Consider the following 19476-nt stretch of genomic DNA (forward strand, 5'->3'; position numbering starts at 1 on the left):
TCTATCTAAATATTACTTTTGTCCCTTTTTCTATTGCCGTTTGATGTTGTCTTTACTAGTACAGCTATTCCACCCCACTTCCTCCTTCCCTTTCATTTCTAAATATGTTATATCCTGCAATATTTAATTGCCAGTCCTGTTCTTTACATAACCTTGTTTCAGTTATCCCTCCTACACCCGGCTCCTCACGACGAATTATTGCCTCCAGTTCCCCTGTTTTGTTTCAGATGCTGTGCAAATTTCTGTACAGGCAGTTTAATTTGTTTTTAATAATTGTTCCCCTCACTTTACTTTTAACAGTCATTTTGTACTGATGGCCTATAACTCTATTTGTTCACTAACCGTTTAAGTTACCCTTGTTCCTTACCTGATCTGACCTTTACTCTCATCTCCTATTTCTTTTATCTTTAGACTTATGTTATTTTCATCAGATCCCTCCCCGTCATCTTAATAGTTTAAAGTCCTATCCACAGCCCTATTTATCCTTTCCACTTGGACTCGAGTCCCATCCGGTTCAGGTGGAGCCTGTCCCAGCGGTACATCTCCTTCCAGACCCTGTACTGGTGCCAGTGTCCCATGAAATGGAACCCCTCATTCCCACACCAGTCTTTCAGTCAAGCATTCACCTTCCTGATCTGCCTATCCCTATGTCATTTAGCACGTAGCTTGGGTAGTAAACCCGAGATTATGACCCGTGAGGTCCTGTTTTTTAATTTAGTTCCGAACTTCTGATATTCCTTTAGCAAGACCTTCTCCCTTTTCTTCCCGATGTCATTGGTCCCATCATGGACCACGACATCTAGATCTTCCCCTCCCTTTGCAAGTTCCTCTCCAGTTGCTCTGAGATATCCTTTACCTTTGCACCAGGTAGGCAACACACCCTTCTGCACACTCGGTCACTAATTATTGAATCCCCTATGACGACAACCTTTCTATTCTGCTCTCACCCACCCCCCCCCACCCCATCCTTGGACTGCTTCCTGTTCCCTGGCCCCATGGTTAGCATTCTGGCTGTCCACTCCGCAGCCTGCATCCTCATAGGTAGCAAGTACATTGTACCTGTCGGATAGAACCAGTGTCTGTGGGACCTCTTTCCATATCTCCCATAGGTTCCTCTTACCCTACTGACCAACAGTCAAACTCTCCCCTTCCTGTACCTGTGTTTTCCTCTGAGGTGTGACTGTACTTCGTAAAAACTATCCAAAAATTCCACCCTCTCCCTTATGTGTCGGAGTGTCTCTAACTCGCACTGCAGCTCAAGGAGTGTGAGCTGGAGTGTCTCAAGGCAGAGACATTTCCTTCAGATGTGGCAATCCGGGCCAGTGTCACTGTCCACATATTCCCACATATCACAGTCCCGACACACAACCTGCACTGCCATTTCTAGTTTTTATTTATTTATTAGTATGAATTTAGTTCTAGATGTAATACAATTACTTGAGATCTAGATTGTATTTAGTAGATGGATTATCTTGATTTCAGATTAATTTGTAGCTAATTAGCTTTGTTTTTTGTTCATTATCTTCTTTATTTTATTATCTCCTTAACTCCTATTTATTATTTACGTACACCAGATCTTGATTTAATAAAATTCGGATCCCTTTAATGTTAGTATCGTCTATTTAGTTAATTTTAATTTTATCCCCTTAGATCTGATTAATTAAACACTTAGCGTAATAATATAATAAATTAAATACTTGGCTGTAATTACTCTGGTTCTGCCACCCCTCCCTCTGCTCTGACGTCACTTTTTCAGATTTTTCCCAGTGTTTGTTTTACTGCTGCTCCGCTCAGCCACTTCTCCCGCGCTTTATGTGCTCTGCTCAGCCGCTTATCCCGTGCTTTATGTTTATCTTTACTCAAAAATATAATAGAAAAACACCTTGAAAAGGAAAATATAATAAAGAATAGTCAGCATGGATTTCAGAAGAGAAAGTCATGCTTGACCAACCTTATTGAATTCGTTGAAAAAGTAACAGGAAGAGTAGACAAGGGTAATACAGTAAATGTAATATATTTGGATTTTCAAAAGGCCTTCGATAAGATGCGGCATAATAGAATCATGGCTAAGATAAGAGCATGTGGAGTCATGGGATAAGAATGGATAGCAGGTTGGCTACAAAACAGAAAACAGTGGGGGTTAAGGATAGCTACACAGGCTGGCAAAAGGTGGGAAGTGGTGTTCCACAGCGATCGGTGCTGGGTCCACTGTTGTTCACAACTTACATTAATGATTTGGACTCGGGAATCGGAAGCACAATTTCAAAATTTAAGGACAACGCAAAATTTGAGGGGTGTAGTTAATACAAAGAAAGAATGCGTTAAAATGCAAGAAGACATTAATAAACTTGCAGAATGGGTGTGTAATTGGCAAATGAATTTCAATATAGATAAGTGTGAGGTGGTGCATTTTGGTAGTAAGAATAAGGAGGCCACATATTCCTTGGATAATAAGAGGCTAAATGGGGTAGGGGAGCAAAGGGATCTCTGGGTGCAGATACATAAATCACTAAAAGTAATGATGCAGGTTAATAAGGCCACAAAAAAGGCAATCCAAACACTGGGGTTAATTTCTAGAGGGATCGAATTGAAAAGTGGAGAAGTTATGTTAAATTTGTATAGAACCTTGGTTAGACCACACTTGGAGTACTGTGCACATTTCTGGTCTCCATATTATAAAAGGGATATAGAGGCATTAGAGAAGGTGCAAAAAAATTCACAAGGTTGATACTAGAACTGAGCGGATATACTTATCAGGAAAGACAAAACAGGTTGGGGCTCTTTTCACTAGAAAAGAGAAGGCTGAGGGGTGACCTGATGGAGGTCATTAAGATAATGAAAGAGTTTAATTGGGTAGACATAGAGAAAATGTTTCCACTTGTGGGGGAGTCCAAAACTAGAGATCGTAAATATAAGATAGTCACTAATAAATCCAATAGGGATACACAGCCAAAACAAGGCTGTGATACACCAAACTGTTTAACGATTTCACTCTGGGAATCTGGGAAACTTTCAGCCCATTCCGCAGTTTAATTACTTTTATCTTATCAGTAAGAGAAAGAATCTTCTTCTTTAGAGGTGACGTCTCCATTATTCACAGAGACAGATATTTATGGGGAGGCGGGGGAGGGCGAAAACGGCCGGGGAATGTGTTGAGGCTGGGGACGCGGAGGTCCTGCCGAATATAATAGCAGGATTTCATTATAATGTTTTCTTCTGTTTCCCGCCTGGCAGCCAGCCAAATTGACAGGCTGGCCGGCTGCAGGCCGGGAAAACCAGCGGCAGTAGGCCACAGCCCGGGACCCGAGGGGACTGTCCCCAACAATCGGGATGGGGGAAGGCTGGAGTTCGGGACTTGGGGATCGAGGGAAGAGAGAGGCAATCGGGAGGGGGGAAGACCAGAGATCGGTGCGTAGGGGAGTCGGCCGCAATCATGACACAGAGTGGGCATTGCTGCTTGGGTGGGGACGACGACTGCAATCACGGCGGGGGGAAGAGGGAGGCTGCGATCAGCAGAGTGGAGGCCAAAGGCTTCCTTGAGGGGTCGGTGGGAGCACTCCTGCTTCTCCTGATCCACAAGGAGTGCTGTAAGAGGCACTTACCTTAATGAGCCGGCAGCTCCCGCCTCCCTTTTGCTGCTGGGTTTCCCGAGCCTTGGGAAAACCACGCGGAAACTATTAAAATTTAAATCAGGCCCCCAATTGCACTTGGGAGCCTGATTTAAATATATTAGTAAAGTGTCTCGCTTCTCCATGGTGGGACCCTCGCACGCCACTAAACTTGCCGCCGTGAAAATGGCGGCAGGTGCATACACGGTGAGTTGGGGATGCGTTCCCCATTTTCAAATTTTTAAACCTGCCCCCCCGACCCTCTCCCACCAGTCGTCGGGGGTTGGGGGGGTGGTCAATATCGAGGCCAGAGTTTCTGCAACAGTTTGTTACCAAAGAGTTTTTTGGCATTAAGGGGGAAGACCAGAGAACGGAGTGTCTCTTGATACCATTGTGTCAGCCAATTATTTTAGACGTGGCAGGATTTACGGCCAACAGTGTATTTTACAGCAAACAAAGTCTATTTACACAGTCTATTTAAAAAGAGCCTCTACGACCTGGAGCAGCAAACAGAACTCAGCAACTTCTCCCGATAAAAGCACAGTGATTTCTCCAGCAAAATGAAGTGAGTGGTGGATAATTACATATAAATAATGTGTGTAAAATCGATCCCAGTCACTTACAGCAGGGCGGTCTCCAGGCATGTTTGATGGGGAATTACCCGATCATCTCTGTTCTGGCCGGGAATAATAGTGTCACAGTACACAGCTGCCCTATGTAGATGTGGGGTAGCAACGTCCCACAAAACAGTAGAGAAATTAATCGTTGGTGCGGTTAAGTTATAAGCATCACAAAGCTTTTCACATGGAAACAAAAGCGCATGTAACATTGCCAAAAGTGTTTGAGCTCTAGCACCTGATGAGGTGGAACAGATTCTCAAACATCACTGAATTGGTTACCAGGCGATTTTCACATGCAGACAAAAAACACTTGTAAAAAAAGGCTGAGCACATTGATTGGCTTAGTATATCAGCTGAAGCAACCAACAGACTCCAACCAGAACATTCTACTCTGTGACCAGTTCAAAGACACTTGTGGTTCTGCACTGGGCTCCCTGCAGATACACGTAAACTTCTTATGATCCAATCATCCTCCATAAAAGGGAGGACTTGCATTGACTTTCTCATTATTATCCTTTAGTCCTGAATCCAGAGAATTGCACGCAAGATAGTTGGGAGAGATTGCGAGGCAGTCCATTACTGTCAATGAACTGCTCCAACGCTGTTCGCCATTCAGTGCAGAAAATGGTCATCTACCTGTGTAGGTGGCTAATACCTTGAGAATCCTTGAGTGTTCCCCTCAGTTTATCACAGCACCTTGCACTATTGCCATCACGGATTAAGCTCACTGAACCAATCTTTTCCACCAATTCGACTGAAGATGTCTTTATCTACAAAATGTAGGCTGAGACATGCCCCTTTGTGGAAGTAGCTACCATCAGCTGCTCTCACCTCATTTAAAGCAGAACTCAAGATAGTTTGCCAGAGTGTGGCTGCTGCTGTGCATAGGTAATTACTTGGAGCCACAAGTGAGAGCTGGGGTAAACTGGGATCTAAATATCATTGGGCAACACTGAAGGAAATGGCTGTTCACTGACCAGAAATGCTAAATCGGCACTATACCAAATACACCAATAAATGTATCTACTCAGTTCAAGGAAGTTGACTAAAGTTAAGAGCCCTTGATAGAGATAAATGAGTATGCAGGAGGGTAGACAGCGGTAAGTTATAGATGCATGTTTACACATAGGAGTTTTGATATTTATTCAGCAATTTTCTGAACTTTTGTTTCATCCTCTGAAAAGGCCTGCATTTTTATGTTAAAAAAACTGCAGTGATCCAAGATGATGCATTTGTTTTAATTTCTTCCTGAATACATATGTTGCCAGTCGTTCTTTGTGATTGCTAAAAATCCAATTTTGTCATTTGATCCTAATCCAGTGTGAAAGGCATCTTTGGAAATTGATTTGTAAAGACGTCTTTGCTGTGTAATTTATTTTAACCTGTGCCCAGCTGTCCATTTATACACATTTCTGTTCAATGTAGGAAAACGTCAGGCCAGGTTTCTAGCAGAAAGCATGCTCAGTCCAAAAGACCATCTGAAAGAAATCAACTATGAGCTTGTCACTGGGAAAGTCGGGGCACTAGGAGCTTTCTTCAGCAGCCTTTGTCCAGGTAAACTATTGCTGTCAGCTGTTTCTCACTCAAAACTATTCTCCAATCTGATGGAAAAAAACAACTTTTGTTTCATTGTATTAAGCTCTTTTCCAGTCCCTCTCCTCCCTGACCTGAAGCAGCACTTAATGACATCTGTATGTGGTGATGTCACGACATTCAATGCATGCACATTTTGCATCAGTCTCCAATGGGCCTGGGAATGGTGTGCCTTTCTAAACGTACGAACATATGTACAAACATACGAATTAAGAGCAGGAGTAGGCCATTCGGCCCCTCGAGCCTGCTCTGCCATTTGATAAGATCATGGCTGATCTGATTGTGACCTCAACCCTACTTTCCCGTCTACCTACGATAACCTTTGACTCCCTTGTTAATCAGGAATCTATCTAACTCAGCCTTAAAAATATTCAATGACCCTGCCTCCACCACTCTCTGGGGAAGGGAGTTCCATAGACTCACGACCCTCTGAGAGAAAATATTTCTCCTCATCTCCGTCTTAAATGGGAGACCCCTTATTTTTAAAACTGTGTCTCTCCCACAAGAGGAAATATCCCCTCAGCATCTACCCCTTCTAGTCCCCTCAGGATCTTATATGTTTCAATAAGGTCACCTCTCATTCTTCTAAACTCCAGTGTGTACAGGCCCAACTTGTCCAACCTTTCCTCATAAGATAACCCCCTCATCCCAGGAATCAGTCGAGTGAACCTTCTCTGAACCGCCTCCAAAGCAATTATGTCCCTTCTTAAATAAGGAGACCAAAACTGCACACAGTATTCTAGATGTGGTCTCACCAATGCCCTGTACAACTGTAGCAAAACATCTCTACTTTTATATTCCATTCGCCTTGCAATAAATGACAACATTCCATATTTGTAAACAATTTTACAACACCAAGTTATAGTCCAGCAATTTTATTTTAAATTCACAAGCTTTCGGAGATTTTCTCCTTCCTCAGGCAAATGTTTCAAGGAGATCTTGAAACATTTGCCTGAGGAAGGAGAAAATCTCCGAAAGCTTGTGAATTTAAAATAAAATTGCTGGACTATAACTTGGTGTTGTAAAATTGTTTACAATTGTCAACCCCAGTCCATCACCGGCATCTCCACAACATTCCATATAGTATAAAGAGAGCAGGACATAGAGGTCACTGCCCCAAAGCAGACCAACACTGAACTATAAAATTAAAAAACTTAAGAGAACTCCCATTACCCCTGGAGACCCAGGTGTGAATCTTACTGTCGAATGGACAAAAGAAAGGTCACTTCTGTTAAAAGATGCATGTCTAAGTGAATCATTATAGTTGACTAGGTGGTATATTATTAGTACATTGTTCTTTTATCTCTTAACATCAGGGTTTCAATTGAGCCCAACTGATGGGGGTGTCCCTAAGTGAAAAGAGATTGTGCAGAATAAACCCAAGGCACAAATTTAATCCCCCTGCACCCAACAAGAATGGGGTGCGTGGCAGATTAAGATCATTGCAGCAAGCTACTCACTGTCTTCTCGCCAAGCTCGCACCTCGTGCCATTGTAGCAGGTGCGTTTGGTCAACGTGCCAGGTCTTTGCCCCCAGGCAGGTGAGATCCACACTGAGATTCAAAAGTCAAGGTCTGATGACGTCAATCAGACCCCACCGCTGTTTTAACTTTGTGTCACAAGGAGGGACACCTGGCCCGAAGGAGCAGCAGGCCCAGAAGAGGGCAGGGAAAGTTAGTGATTTTTATTTTTTAGATGTTTCCTTGTGGGTCAGGAGGAGAAGGAGTGCTCCTATGGCCCCCAAGAGGAAACCTAGGGCCTCCCCTGCCCCAGGCTGCTATCCTCCCTCCCCAACTACAATCGCCTACCCGCACCCCCGCCCCCCACCCCACCCCCGTCCACATACCTGACTGCCTGGGAGCGTTCCTACGAATCGCTAGCTACGGCCTCTGCAGCGCTCACCCGACTCCTACTTGCTGGCCTCACATCATTGACGCCGGGTTCGGGCTGGATTTGGGCACAATGTATTTAAATGAAGGCTGGGAGTTAACGCTTGTCCCGCTGGCCACATGCTCGCCCCGAGTTAAAATCAGAGCTCTAGTCTCCTGTGGATACAGGAATACAAAATTGACTATAATTTGACACAAATTGGCATGCAGTGTGGGAAATTAAAATGTATCAATGATGTACCAGTCTTTTGAGATTAGTGTATTGTTGAGCAGCTTTACCCCTTGCATTTAAATTTTACTATTGCTGGCCTAGGAGTGCTTGATGCTGACAGAAAGTACAAAATGTAGAAAAGTAGGGGAAAAAAGTCCTTTTCCTAACATTAACACCTCTCACAAATGCATTTTTTTAAACAAAGAATGTTATAGTTTGTCTCATCCTCAACAGGAGCATGAGTCTTTGACTTAAAACAGTTCATTCAGATACATATAGCTTATTTTGTACTGGACGTCATTAGCACAGGCAGAAATCCAATCAAACTTCAATGGAACAGCTTCAGAAGAGGTTGGTAGCTTGTTTGTTTATTCTGTGCAACAGATTTTAATTTGATACAGCTGTAGTGTTAACAGGTTGGAGAACAGGAGGTTGATTTTACCCTAGGTGGACATTGGGCAGTTGGCAGGTAATGTGATTATTTCAGCCATCCATTGTCCTCAACCCAATGGTCCTGAACCATTTTGAGGCCAGGCTTCATTTATATTTGATTGGCGGGCTGTGAGCACTGAATCAACCCTCACAGGCAACTCACTGCTTCGGGCGGGCAGGAAATCTGGTGGCTCCTCCGTGGAACTGGAAGTTTTAATCTGCAGGTGGTTGGGGGTAGGAGGGGAGTGGGGATGCAGATGGGCGCAGATGGACGCGGGTGTCGAGATTTTTCATTCACTTTCCTCCTGACCCCGCAAATGTCGTCTTAAAAAATCAGAAATATATCTGGTTTTGGAGCGGTCTCATTAATGACTGCTGGTTACGATAGTAATCACCGGGTACCAATGGATGAAACGTGCCAATGGATAGAACGTGCGCGTTATACGCTCTGCCCATTGGTACCTGCAAAAATGTTGTAGAACTTCGATTAGCATATTAGAAACAGGCAGGCGCCTACGCTACCTGTGCGAAGGCCTCTGAGAAAATAACAGCGGACGGGAGCGGTGCACTAAATGCATTCCTACAATTTTTGGGGCGCTACCACCCATGTGAAATACTTAGCACTTCAGAAGCTGTCTCAGCCCTGGTGACCTGCAGTCATTTCAGTTTAACAAATATACTTAAGGTGTGAGATTTACCAAAAAAAATAATTCTGACCAGAAATGAAATACTCAAAAACAAGAGATTCAGGATGTTTGGTCACTTCAAAACCTCCTTAATGTGTACGGTCAATCTGAAGAAAAATGAGCAAGCAGCAGTTTTATTATATTTGTTTTTTCTCTGTTCTATGTTTATTTGTAGAAATTTAATGGGATCACATCCATGTTGTGGTTGATAGTCATGAAAGCATAGAAGCAAGAAGAATGAAAATAAACAATATGGATTACAGATTAATCTGAATATGTAATTTCAAACTGTGAAGCAATACTCTGTTCAATCCCTAGAATATTCTTGCATATGGTTTGCTTAACCTATATTCCTCTCTTATTTGGAAAGGATGAAAGATCTGTGTGGAATTACAGGTGGGTCGCTAAATCCACCCTCATTACTAAGATAATGAATATGTATCTCATTTGCTTTCTGTTCTCATTTTGACCAGAAGGAGATATTGACACACTCTTAGAAAAGTGCAACCAGGAAAGGAATGGTCAAGGCTCTTGTTTCACTGCTTCATTAAAGAAATTTGATGACACCACAGCTCAGAGACCCACTATCTGTTCAGGTAAGCACCAAGACTAATTCCCTTACAGTTTGCATGTGATTAGAAACATTTGGGATCATTAAATCTATCCAGCAACATTCAAAACACTTTTTAAAAGTCAAAATTTGCTCATTTTTTGTTACGGAGTATTGGACTAGGAAGAATGCTGCTCGGCTCAGTGGCAGTGCATTTTGTGGACACATCATCCACATGTCTTCTGAATGAGAAGGATGGAGGCAGACTATTAGCGTACAAAATTGATTATCTCCATTCAAGGAAGACCTTTTCTGCATCATTTACTTTTTCAATATAAGGGATGGACTATATTAGATTCTAAATTCCTAGCAGTTTATTGTTCCCTTTGGCACCCAGTGGCATTTGTAGCTATTTCTCCCTGGCTTTCCAGCTAAAATAGAAATGCAAGATATAAAAATATGACTTGCAGAAAAGGGAAACAAAAGGAGTGAGATAGAATTAGAGGCAGACTGATGCAAAGGTGACAACAATGTCTCGAAGCCATACATAGAGAGAAAGAGGGAGACAGAAAAAGTGGAAGACAAGCAGAAAGTTAGAGAGACGACACATGGGGACAGCGAGCAGGTGTGTTGGGGGCGGGGGGACTCCTAAATTTTTAAAAATTATTCGTTCATGGGATGTGGGCGTCGCTGGCAAGGCCAGCATTTATTGCCCATCCCTAATTGCCTTTGAGAAGGTGGTGGTGGGATGAGTACTGGGGAAGTGAGTAAGTGCAGGTAAGTTGAGGATGAGGTGTGAGTGGGTGTGAGGAGTGATGTGGTAGATTAGTGTTGGCAGTGCAGAAGGAGTTGTGGGGTGGGGGCGATGATGTGGAAGACGGAGTGTCGGAGAATGAGTAAGTGTACTCACTTTGGCAGACTTAGTTAGGTCATTGAAGCGTTTCCTGCACTGGATCCATGTGCGGGAGATGTTGCTGTTGCTGGTGACCTCCTCTGCCACCTCGAGCCGGGCCTTCTTAGTGGCAGAGACAGGCCACTTCTTCCCGTCCGCTGGGTAGAAAATATCCCCCCTTCTCCTCGCCCCATCCAGTAGGACCTGGAGCAGCCTTTCCCCTGTTCTGCTCCATGCTGTACTTTTGGTTGTTTGCTGCAGGAGCAGCATTGGAGGACTGCCCCTTTGAATAGGTCTCCTCCAGCTGACAGCCTGTGATGTGGGTGCGCAGTCTGCCCGCTGCGCAGGTGGACGATGGGAAACCCGAAAGCCACGATAAGTGCCTTCAATTTACCTGCGATCGCGTAGGGAACGGACCGATTTCACTGGGCGGGTTGCCCTCGCGCCCCACACCCCGCTGCCATCCCGCCTCCCTGGTAATATCGGGGCCATGGAATTAGAAAATGTGAGGCAGGTGGAGGAGGAATGAGAGGCAAAGATTTTAGTCGGTGCACAATGCCAAATTAAATCAATGGTGTATTCTAATTGTAATCTGAATATTCATTCAGTGGTTATAAAAAAAACATTTTGAGGTAATGAATAAAAAAATTACTTTTTTTTTCCTCTGTTATAGTACGCTATATTCTTTTTGTTGGGATGATTGGGGGAATAAAATCTAATCCATACAATTCTAGCATCTGTTGTCAATTTATTCAGTCCGATTAAGTAACCTAATAGACTCAACAAACTGAAAATTAAAAATAGTGACAAATGTGTTGAATCTTGTCCTTTTAACTTCTATTTGTGTTCCAGTTTCAAACAAAGAAACTTGTCAGATTCATCCTGTCCAGCTTGCTGTGGCTCGAAAGTTACTGTCTCATGTCTGCGCTATTGCTGATTCCAGTACGCAAAATCTGGATTTGGGCTCTTTTGAGAAAGTAGATTTCCTTATTTTGGTGCCTCCATCAGAAGTGGCCTACCAGCAGACTGTGCTGCGTGTCAGGCAGTCAGGTAAAGATTACAATTTCAAGCCATTATTTCTTTCATATTTCAGCTCTGTAAGTAGTTCAGTTTATAAATGTAACAGAGCTGCGAAGAGAAGTTGTGTGCTGAAAAGTCTTAATTAGTAGTTGAGGCAGATGCCATATATCTCTCTCGGCACCTTGAAAATCATAGACAAGGGCCCTAATACTAGGACACTATGTTAAAAAAATTACTTATCTTTAGAAAAAATTACTTATCTTTAGAAAATGCAGTCAAAAGTATCTCCTGTATGTCCTACTTGAAGCTGTTAATTGTAAACTAGTTAGGTACAACATATGCCAGAAAACGAGCTTACATCTGATTCCTACGGCAGATTTTATGAATATGTCCTTCTGGCACAGAGCTTAGTGCGCAGTAAGCAAATATTGGGAATTTGGGTATACGGTCAGTTGCCCTGCCCACCCACCCCCCCCCCCCCCCCCCGCAGGGGTTTCCATCCATTAAAATGAATGGATGGGGGAGCCTGTGGGTCCAACTGACCTCTACACCCACATTCCAGGTATGCTTTCTTAACAGGTAAAGCTCTTCACCAGAAGCATAACTTTCTGTCTTCTGTGCAGCTAAAGAAAGCTGATTCTAAACATTGAAAGCAGACAAATGAGTTTATTTGTCATCATTATTTTACGATTGAAGACAAAATTAATGATATTTTATGAATGCTAAAAAAGTATATATGTAATAAAAGTGTACATTTAACTCTTACTCTGACCAAATGTTCATACATTTGCATGAGAAAAGGACTACTTTCCTTGATTAAATATCTATAGTATTGTTCCTTTCATCAGCAATCATCAGTACAACATATGAAGAAAATATGTTGGGCAGCACATTGCAGGGATTCTCAATATCTAGAGAAGTGCATTAGAGAGGGGTTGTGGTTATTACTGAAGATATCTCGAACCTGCATGAAAAATGTGATTGTGATCATTGCATCTTTCCTCCAATCAGGAAATTATATCTGACATTTAACTTTATTTTTTCCTTTTACAAAAGCCATGCTAGATGCTCAAAAGGATTTTATTAGAGGCTAATCTTTGGCAATCATCCTTAGTTAGAATATCTTTAAGCACCTAGAGCATCCATCGCAATAAAAATACTGTGTTAGTATTCAGCAAAGTGTAATCTCCGGGCTTTACCTGTGTTAAGGTTAAGGGGTGATCTGATCGAAGTTTATAAGATATTAAGGGGAACAGATAGGGTGGATAGAGAGAAACTATTTCCGCTGGTTGGAGATTCTAAGAGTGGGGGCACAGTCTAAAAATTAGAGCCAGACCTTTCAGGAGTGAGATTAGAAAACATTTCTACACACAAAGGGTGGTAGAAGTTTGGAACTCTCTTCCGCAAATGGCAATTGATGCTAGCTCAATTGCTAAATTTAAATCCGAGATAGATAGCTTTTTGGCAATCAAAGGTATTAAGGGATATGGGCCAAAGGCAGGAAAATGGAGTCAGATCACAGATCAGCCATGATCTTATCAAATGGCGGAGCAGGCTCGAGGGGCTGAATGGCCTGCTCCTGTTCCTATATTCCTATGTTCTGTTGTTTTGCAGGAATCTTGGTGGAACTTGGATTGGAAGCAGAGTCTGTTGCAAATCAGTGTGCAGAACAGTATGTAATGAAACCTACTACAGAAGCTCAGAGCAAGTTTGAAGCTTTTCAACAAAGAGCATTAAAGAACCCCTATACACTGTTCATACTAATCCATGACCATGCGCACTGGGATTTGACCAGGTAAATCTCTGAGATTTATTTTATTCTTTAAAGGTTTATGAACAAAATGTTGGATAAATCCTATGTTTCAGCTGCCTTCCCGGCTCAATTTTGAAACGGAGCCGGGAAGGGGGTCAATTTGAGGTCAAGAAACCCATTAGTACGGGTTTTCTGGACGTCCTTACGATTTTGACGTAAGGACATTTTTTTTTGTCGGTTTCCCGTCTGACTGACCGGCTGATTGACAGGCTGGTCTCAGTCGTACGGGAGACCAGCCAGGTAGAGGACATCTGCAGGTAAGTCTTTGTTTGCTTGGAGGGTGGGGGGGGGGCATGGGTGGGCAAGGGGCATAGGTGGGCACAGGGATCGCGAGTCATGCGGGATGGGATCGGGGAGTCAGTCACGGGGTGGGGGCGGAATCGGTGGTCATCGCGGGGGTCCGCGATCGTTGAGGAGGACAGTCGGGGTCAGAGGATCGGGGTCGGGGTCAGAGGATCAGGGTCGGATGGTCGGGGGTCTGCGATCGGCGGGTCAGGGGTCTGCGATCAGGGGGTGGGGGTTGGTGCAGGTAGGCTTGATGGGCCTGGAGGAAGCACTCCTGCTCCTCCAGGCCCACAAGATGTGCTTTTCTAGGCACTTACCTGCAGTCTCGGGCCTTTTCGCCTCCTTTCACGAGACGTAAAACAGAAGGCCAGGGAACCCCGGCCACCCCAGGGTTGAAATGGGGAATTAGTTAAAAATGGAGGCCTGAAGCCTCCCTGAAAGGTTTTAAGGCCCAACCCGCCTCATGGAAGCAGGTTGGCCACCCGCCCCTCAACCCGTCCCCGTGTAAACCGGAAATGGGCAGGTTGGGGGCGGGTCTGAAATGGGGGCAATTTTCAATACCCCCCGCCCCCAACCCACCGGTTTTTACTTTTAAAATCAAGCCCAATATGTCTCCGTATCCAGAATTTGACATGTAGCCCTATCATTTTCATGGTACTATTTTTCAAATTAAAATTTGGTTTGGAAAATTTACATGCCGTTGTTCAAAATGGAACCATCTGGTCCTTTTTTTCTGTTCACTAACGCAATATATTTTCTAGTCTCCTAGTGGCATTGCTCATGGGCTGTTTGAAAAGTGTGGCTTCCACTGTTTATTGCAGTCCTGTCCCCACTTAATGCCGGCGGACGGATTGTTAAATGGGCAATGTACTTCATTGAAATAGTTGAGGCACCTAATTTTTTGTTGATTCTAAATCTGAGTTTAGTTTAACCTCACCTGCATGGGTCTACCATGGCGTCTGAATCTCGTCAGGTGAAAGGAGGCGAGAAGGGCCTGATCCATGAGGTAAGTGCCTTTATTGCACTGCTTGTGGGCCAGGAGGAGCAGGAGTGCTTCATCCAGACTCGCGCGATCGGACCCCCGCGATCGGCCGACATCCCCCTCCCCTGATAGTAGACCACCAGATGGTAGAGACCCCTGCAATGGTAGACCCCCAGATGGTGGAGCCCCCCAATTGTATACCTCCCCCAACCTACCTCCGACTCCTCTTGACCTCCGACTCCTCTTGACCTCCGACTCCTCTTGACCTCCGACTCCTCTTGACCTCCGACTCCTCTTGAACTCCGACTCCTCTTGACCTCCGACTCCTCTTGACCTCCGACTCCTCTCGACCTCCGACTCCTCTCGACCTCCGACTCCTCTCGACCTCCGACTCCTCTCGACCTCTGATCTTCTGCCGACCGCTGTTCTTCTGCTGACATCCAATCTTCTCCATGGTACAGAAGATGAATCTGATGTTTACTTTTCTGACACTTACAGCTGACGAGTTTACTGGCTCACATGTGCTTCTCGGTGATTTTTCACAATCACCACCCAGTTATAGCTTTGCTGTGACAATACCGATCTTCATAATCAAAGCTTTTTCACAAACTGCAAAGCTGGGCTTAAAACCGGTTTTCAGCCAAAGGATACCCTTTGGTGGCTTCTAGGATTGTATCCGAAGGTGTCACTTGAAGCAACTGTCTCCCTCCCTCCTCTCCGATCCCTGGCCGTCCTGCCCGTCAGCTTGTCAATCAGGCTGTCTGCCAGGCGCGAAACTTGGAAGTAAAATTTATTGCCTTCATTCGGGACCCGCCAACTTTACTTCCAGGTTTTGCTTCCAATTACCCCCCCCCCCAACCCACCCCGCTCTCTCCCCAGTTCCATGTAAAAATCATGCCCTTGTTAATAGAGCCGAAGTTAAGATCAGCTTGAGGCTGATCCAAAATATCAGGACACCATGAAATTGCAGGGAGAACATTTAACAATATTTTCCCTCAGCTGATAGGCTGAATAGGGGAAACAATACTTTGACATTGAAACTTCTGTACTCTATACTTACATTCTTCGTAAAATGGACTAGTTACTGGAGATATATTTCTAAAAATGTATTCTTTGTGATATTTGTTTTTCATGTTAATTAAGGCGAGGGTTATTAGCCCAGGAAAGTGGAGCACTTTCCCACATTTTGCTCCCAGTGTCAACATGGGTACTCTACATCAAATATAGCATGACCTGTGCAGAGTATCCAGGACCCCGCCGGTCTGCACTAACAATGCACCTTAGCATCCCCCCTCATCAAAGGAGAATCTCGATGTTATCAAAGTTATTTCCTACATTAGCTATCCAAATGAACTTTAAAACATTGCCAAGCGAGTGCTAAAAGGCTGGTTTTATGTGTGGATTTGTAACCACTAGGACTGGGCTGGATTCAGAAGTAAGAGGCATGTTCCAACTTGCGATTCAAATGGGAACTCGGTAGTGTAGGAGATCACAGCTTTAATTCTATGTCTGACTATTCCACACTGCCATATGTTGGTTCTCCAACACATTACCATGAGGCAATCCAATTATTTTTCCTTATTTCGTAATTTTTGCTTTTATTTACTTTCTCTTATTTCTGTAAAATAAACAACAATTTTTTTACAACAATACAAACTAATTTTCAACTCCCTGGTCTGGAAACACTGACAGTAATTGGCCAAATCATCAGAGACCAGGGAGGTAACCTGGGATCTTTCGGTTCTACATGGTTTGCTACTATACCAGAAAGTGCGTTTATCAACCGAGCCACAGGGCATTCAAGATGAGAAGCATAATTCAATCTGAGACACCTAAGCCTCGATTTTAACTCACTGTGGGAGGAGTGCGGGCTGGGGTCAAGGCGGATGGGAAATTAGATTATAACTCAAGGGCCTCATCTGCATGGGCTCCATCAGTCTCCTGCCCAAACCTGACCGGGAGAGCTAGCTGGCCGACGGGCAGGAGCAGCATTTCAGGTGGCAGTATGCCGTGCACGAGGACCCCAAGGAACGGTCCCAGTCAGTTAAGTGTTTAGGAAGGGTGTAGGGAGAGCATCGAGGTTGGAGGGAAAGAGAGGAGGGGAGCCAAAGGTTTCCTTGTGGGGCCTGGAGGAGCACTGCTGCTTCCCCTGGCCCATAAGGAAACAAAAAAGATGAAAATTACTTAATTTTCTGGGCCTCTCTTGGCCCCGGATCTGCTTGCCGCCTTGGTTGGCCTGGTGGGGAAACCACGATGGCTTCCCCATGCAGACATCTGCTTAAAATTGCGGTCAGGCGCCGATGACATCCTCAGAGCCCGATCTTCATATTTAAAGTCAGATCCTACAGTCTTCTGGAGGGTATCCCATTCGTGCCACTGCCCGTACACCTGGTTTCTGCCTGGTGGGCAGGGTTAAAATCAGCCTGTAGGGCACGTAAAGGCAGGGATCAGGCTACAATAGATCAGAGTTGCCATGACCTTTTATCAGATCAACCAGTTTTTCAAGTTGCTGCTGGTTGTCAGTTGACAGTTTGTACCAGCAATATAATGGCTTTTTATTTTAATATTGTGTGTTGAAGAGTTCTATAAATAATCATTTGTTAAAAAGCTGCCTCTGTATTGCCTGTTAAAACACTCAACAAGCAATTTCAAATTCCTCACATGGTCAAGCCAGTGTAAAACCAGTTAGACGGTAGACCTGCAGTGGGAATATTGTAAAAATGGTGGCTGAGCAGGAGAACTGACATGTGCTGAGAAGTGTGGTGATTTTTTTATAAATTGGTATGTAGAACAAGTAAAGTCATATCATACGTTGCACACATTTGTCAACTTCATTGCCGGAGGGTGGGGAGAGAGAGGGAAGGTGCAGACTTTCAGCTTCCAGGAATCACTCAGCCAATCCCTGATTGAAGTGGTTCCTATGTCTAGTGGAATTTGATTGATGATGGTTGTGAAGTGTGTTGATGCAGTAACGGTACTAATGAGCCAATTAAGTGGAGGGTTCATCTCCCTGCAGTGCACTATTACCACACAACTGCTTGGGGTTTGGTGATAATGAAAGACAAATGGATTTCTCAGACTGTGCGTACAGTCAACATAGATACAGTGTGTGTGGCACTTTAGTACTTTTATTAACTTTTAAATTATAAATAATTCATGGTGGTTTCACTTATTTCTGGTGCCTTTTTACTCTAATCACTTTAAACAATGGACTAGCATTTTTTTAATGTTGGCTTCCCTGTGATTTGTTTGTATTAGGCAATGTCTTACTCTACTCCGATAGCAGTTTTCTGCATCTGTGTTTATGCATTTCTTGATTAATCTCATTACTTTTCACTGTTGTACTTTTGTCTTCATTTTAGTGGGGGAGTTTTTCCACAAAGTGAACCATTTCTGTGCCTGGCTGACAGAATCGTAAACTGCAAAGAAATGAAAGAAGCACTGAATATGTTAACACTCCAAGTTACGTCCTTCCCTTTCGCTCTTCAAACACAGCAGACCTACATCAGCCCCTACAATGAGATCCATTGGCCTTCATCCTGCAACAATGTAAAATTTACTGATATGTTTGCCATTGCTAATACATAAGTATACTTCAGTGTTGCTACAATGGAGTGATAGCATATTAAGGGACCATTAAGGATTAATAAAACAGTTGAAAAAGAGAATATCCCTTTTTCCTTCCCAAGTTAGCTAATCTGAGCCAGGCAGCAGTAAGGGTACCACCTTGGACTAAAAAAGGCAAAATCAGCTAAGGCTCCTGATCTTCATTGTCATCCAGTGACCACTGTTGAAAAGTATAGATAAAAGCAGGACCGGGCTTAATTGTGTTGCCCCATACAGTGAAATAGCCTGTGAAGGCTCATATTCAACAAATAATGACTTGATTGGGGGAGCGATAAGTTAGAAAATGATTGAAGGTATCAAAAAGAGCTTTAATTCTCAAAATTAAAGAAATTGTAGCAACGTAAATTTTGAAAGTGCAGATGTCCTAAATTGGTTAAAAAGAATACCAGAATGTACATAGATGATTATAAAGTGGTGGTTTGCCCTCTGCACCACATTCTATTTTTTTCGACTCTTTAAGGTCCCTGTGCCACACACCCATTCCCTAACTAAGAGAGTGAGCAGATGATCTGCCTTTAAACCTTAGCCAGTGTCACTTTTGTAACTAGCCTCAGTGAACAATAGGGAGTACAGGCTCTTGAAGGCTTGACCCAGATCAAGAACTTAATGTGATGAGAATTATGGGTATCAGCCATGTTCAGCCTCATTATATTTTAATGATTACTATTTGTAACTACCTTATTAATGTATTTTCCTCCTTTTTGCCAATGGATAATTCGAGACAGAAGGTCATGCTTTTCGAACCTAACCTCTGCTGATTATCACATTCACTTATCCTCAATTTTTTCCTTGGCTTCTAGACACTGCACTCCATTGTAGCACCATATTATATGCCTTTGGGGAAAGGAGTGAAGTAGGTGGAAAGGAAAACTTGCAGAAAAATTATTCTTCAGAAATTCATCACTTGCAGCTAAATGATTGCTACCTGAAATTTAATAAAGACAAATATTGGACCAGTACCTCTGATTGAGCATGAGTTCTGAGTGACATTTGCATCATTAGCAACAATTGCTTTCCCATTAACCATCCCTCAATAAAGAATGAAGAACTATTTTAATGTTAGCACAATATGATACCATTCTTTTGCCAAACAAAATCCATGTAGTGTGACTGATGGCATTGATTTAAAAGTGGCATAACTACAGACCTTTGCCTAATGTAAAAAGATAGTCCTCTCTTGTATCACATCATTTTCACTAATCAGTGGAAATATCTCCATCTCATTTTTTTGTAATTTATACAACTAATTGTTATGCTATAGATCTAAAG

At 43.4% G+C, this 19476-nt stretch overlaps 1 protein-coding gene across 2 annotated transcripts in view; it reads left to right on the forward strand.

Moving 5' to 3' along the window:
• The window catches only part of greb1 (growth regulating estrogen receptor binding 1), a 205571-nt gene that overhangs the window by 89019 nt on the left and 97076 nt on the right, over positions 1-19476 (forward strand). For both annotated transcript variants that reach the window (XM_067984281.1, XM_067984280.1), the window contains 5 exons: positions 5654-5782; positions 9512-9634; positions 11333-11530; positions 13115-13295; positions 17943-18129. In XM_067984281.1, coding sequence (XP_067840382.1) covers positions 5654-5782; positions 9512-9634; positions 11333-11530; positions 13115-13295; positions 17943-18129 — 818 coding nt within the window. The remainder of the gene's footprint in view (positions 1-5653; positions 5783-9511; positions 9635-11332; positions 11531-13114; positions 13296-17942; positions 18130-19476) is intronic.

The sequence above is a fragment of the Heptranchias perlo genome, chromosome 5 (genome assembly GCF_035084215.1).
Source record: "Heptranchias perlo isolate sHepPer1 chromosome 5, sHepPer1.hap1, whole genome shotgun sequence".
NCBI classification, from domain to species: Eukaryota; Metazoa; Chordata; class Chondrichthyes; order Hexanchiformes; family Hexanchidae; genus Heptranchias; species Heptranchias perlo.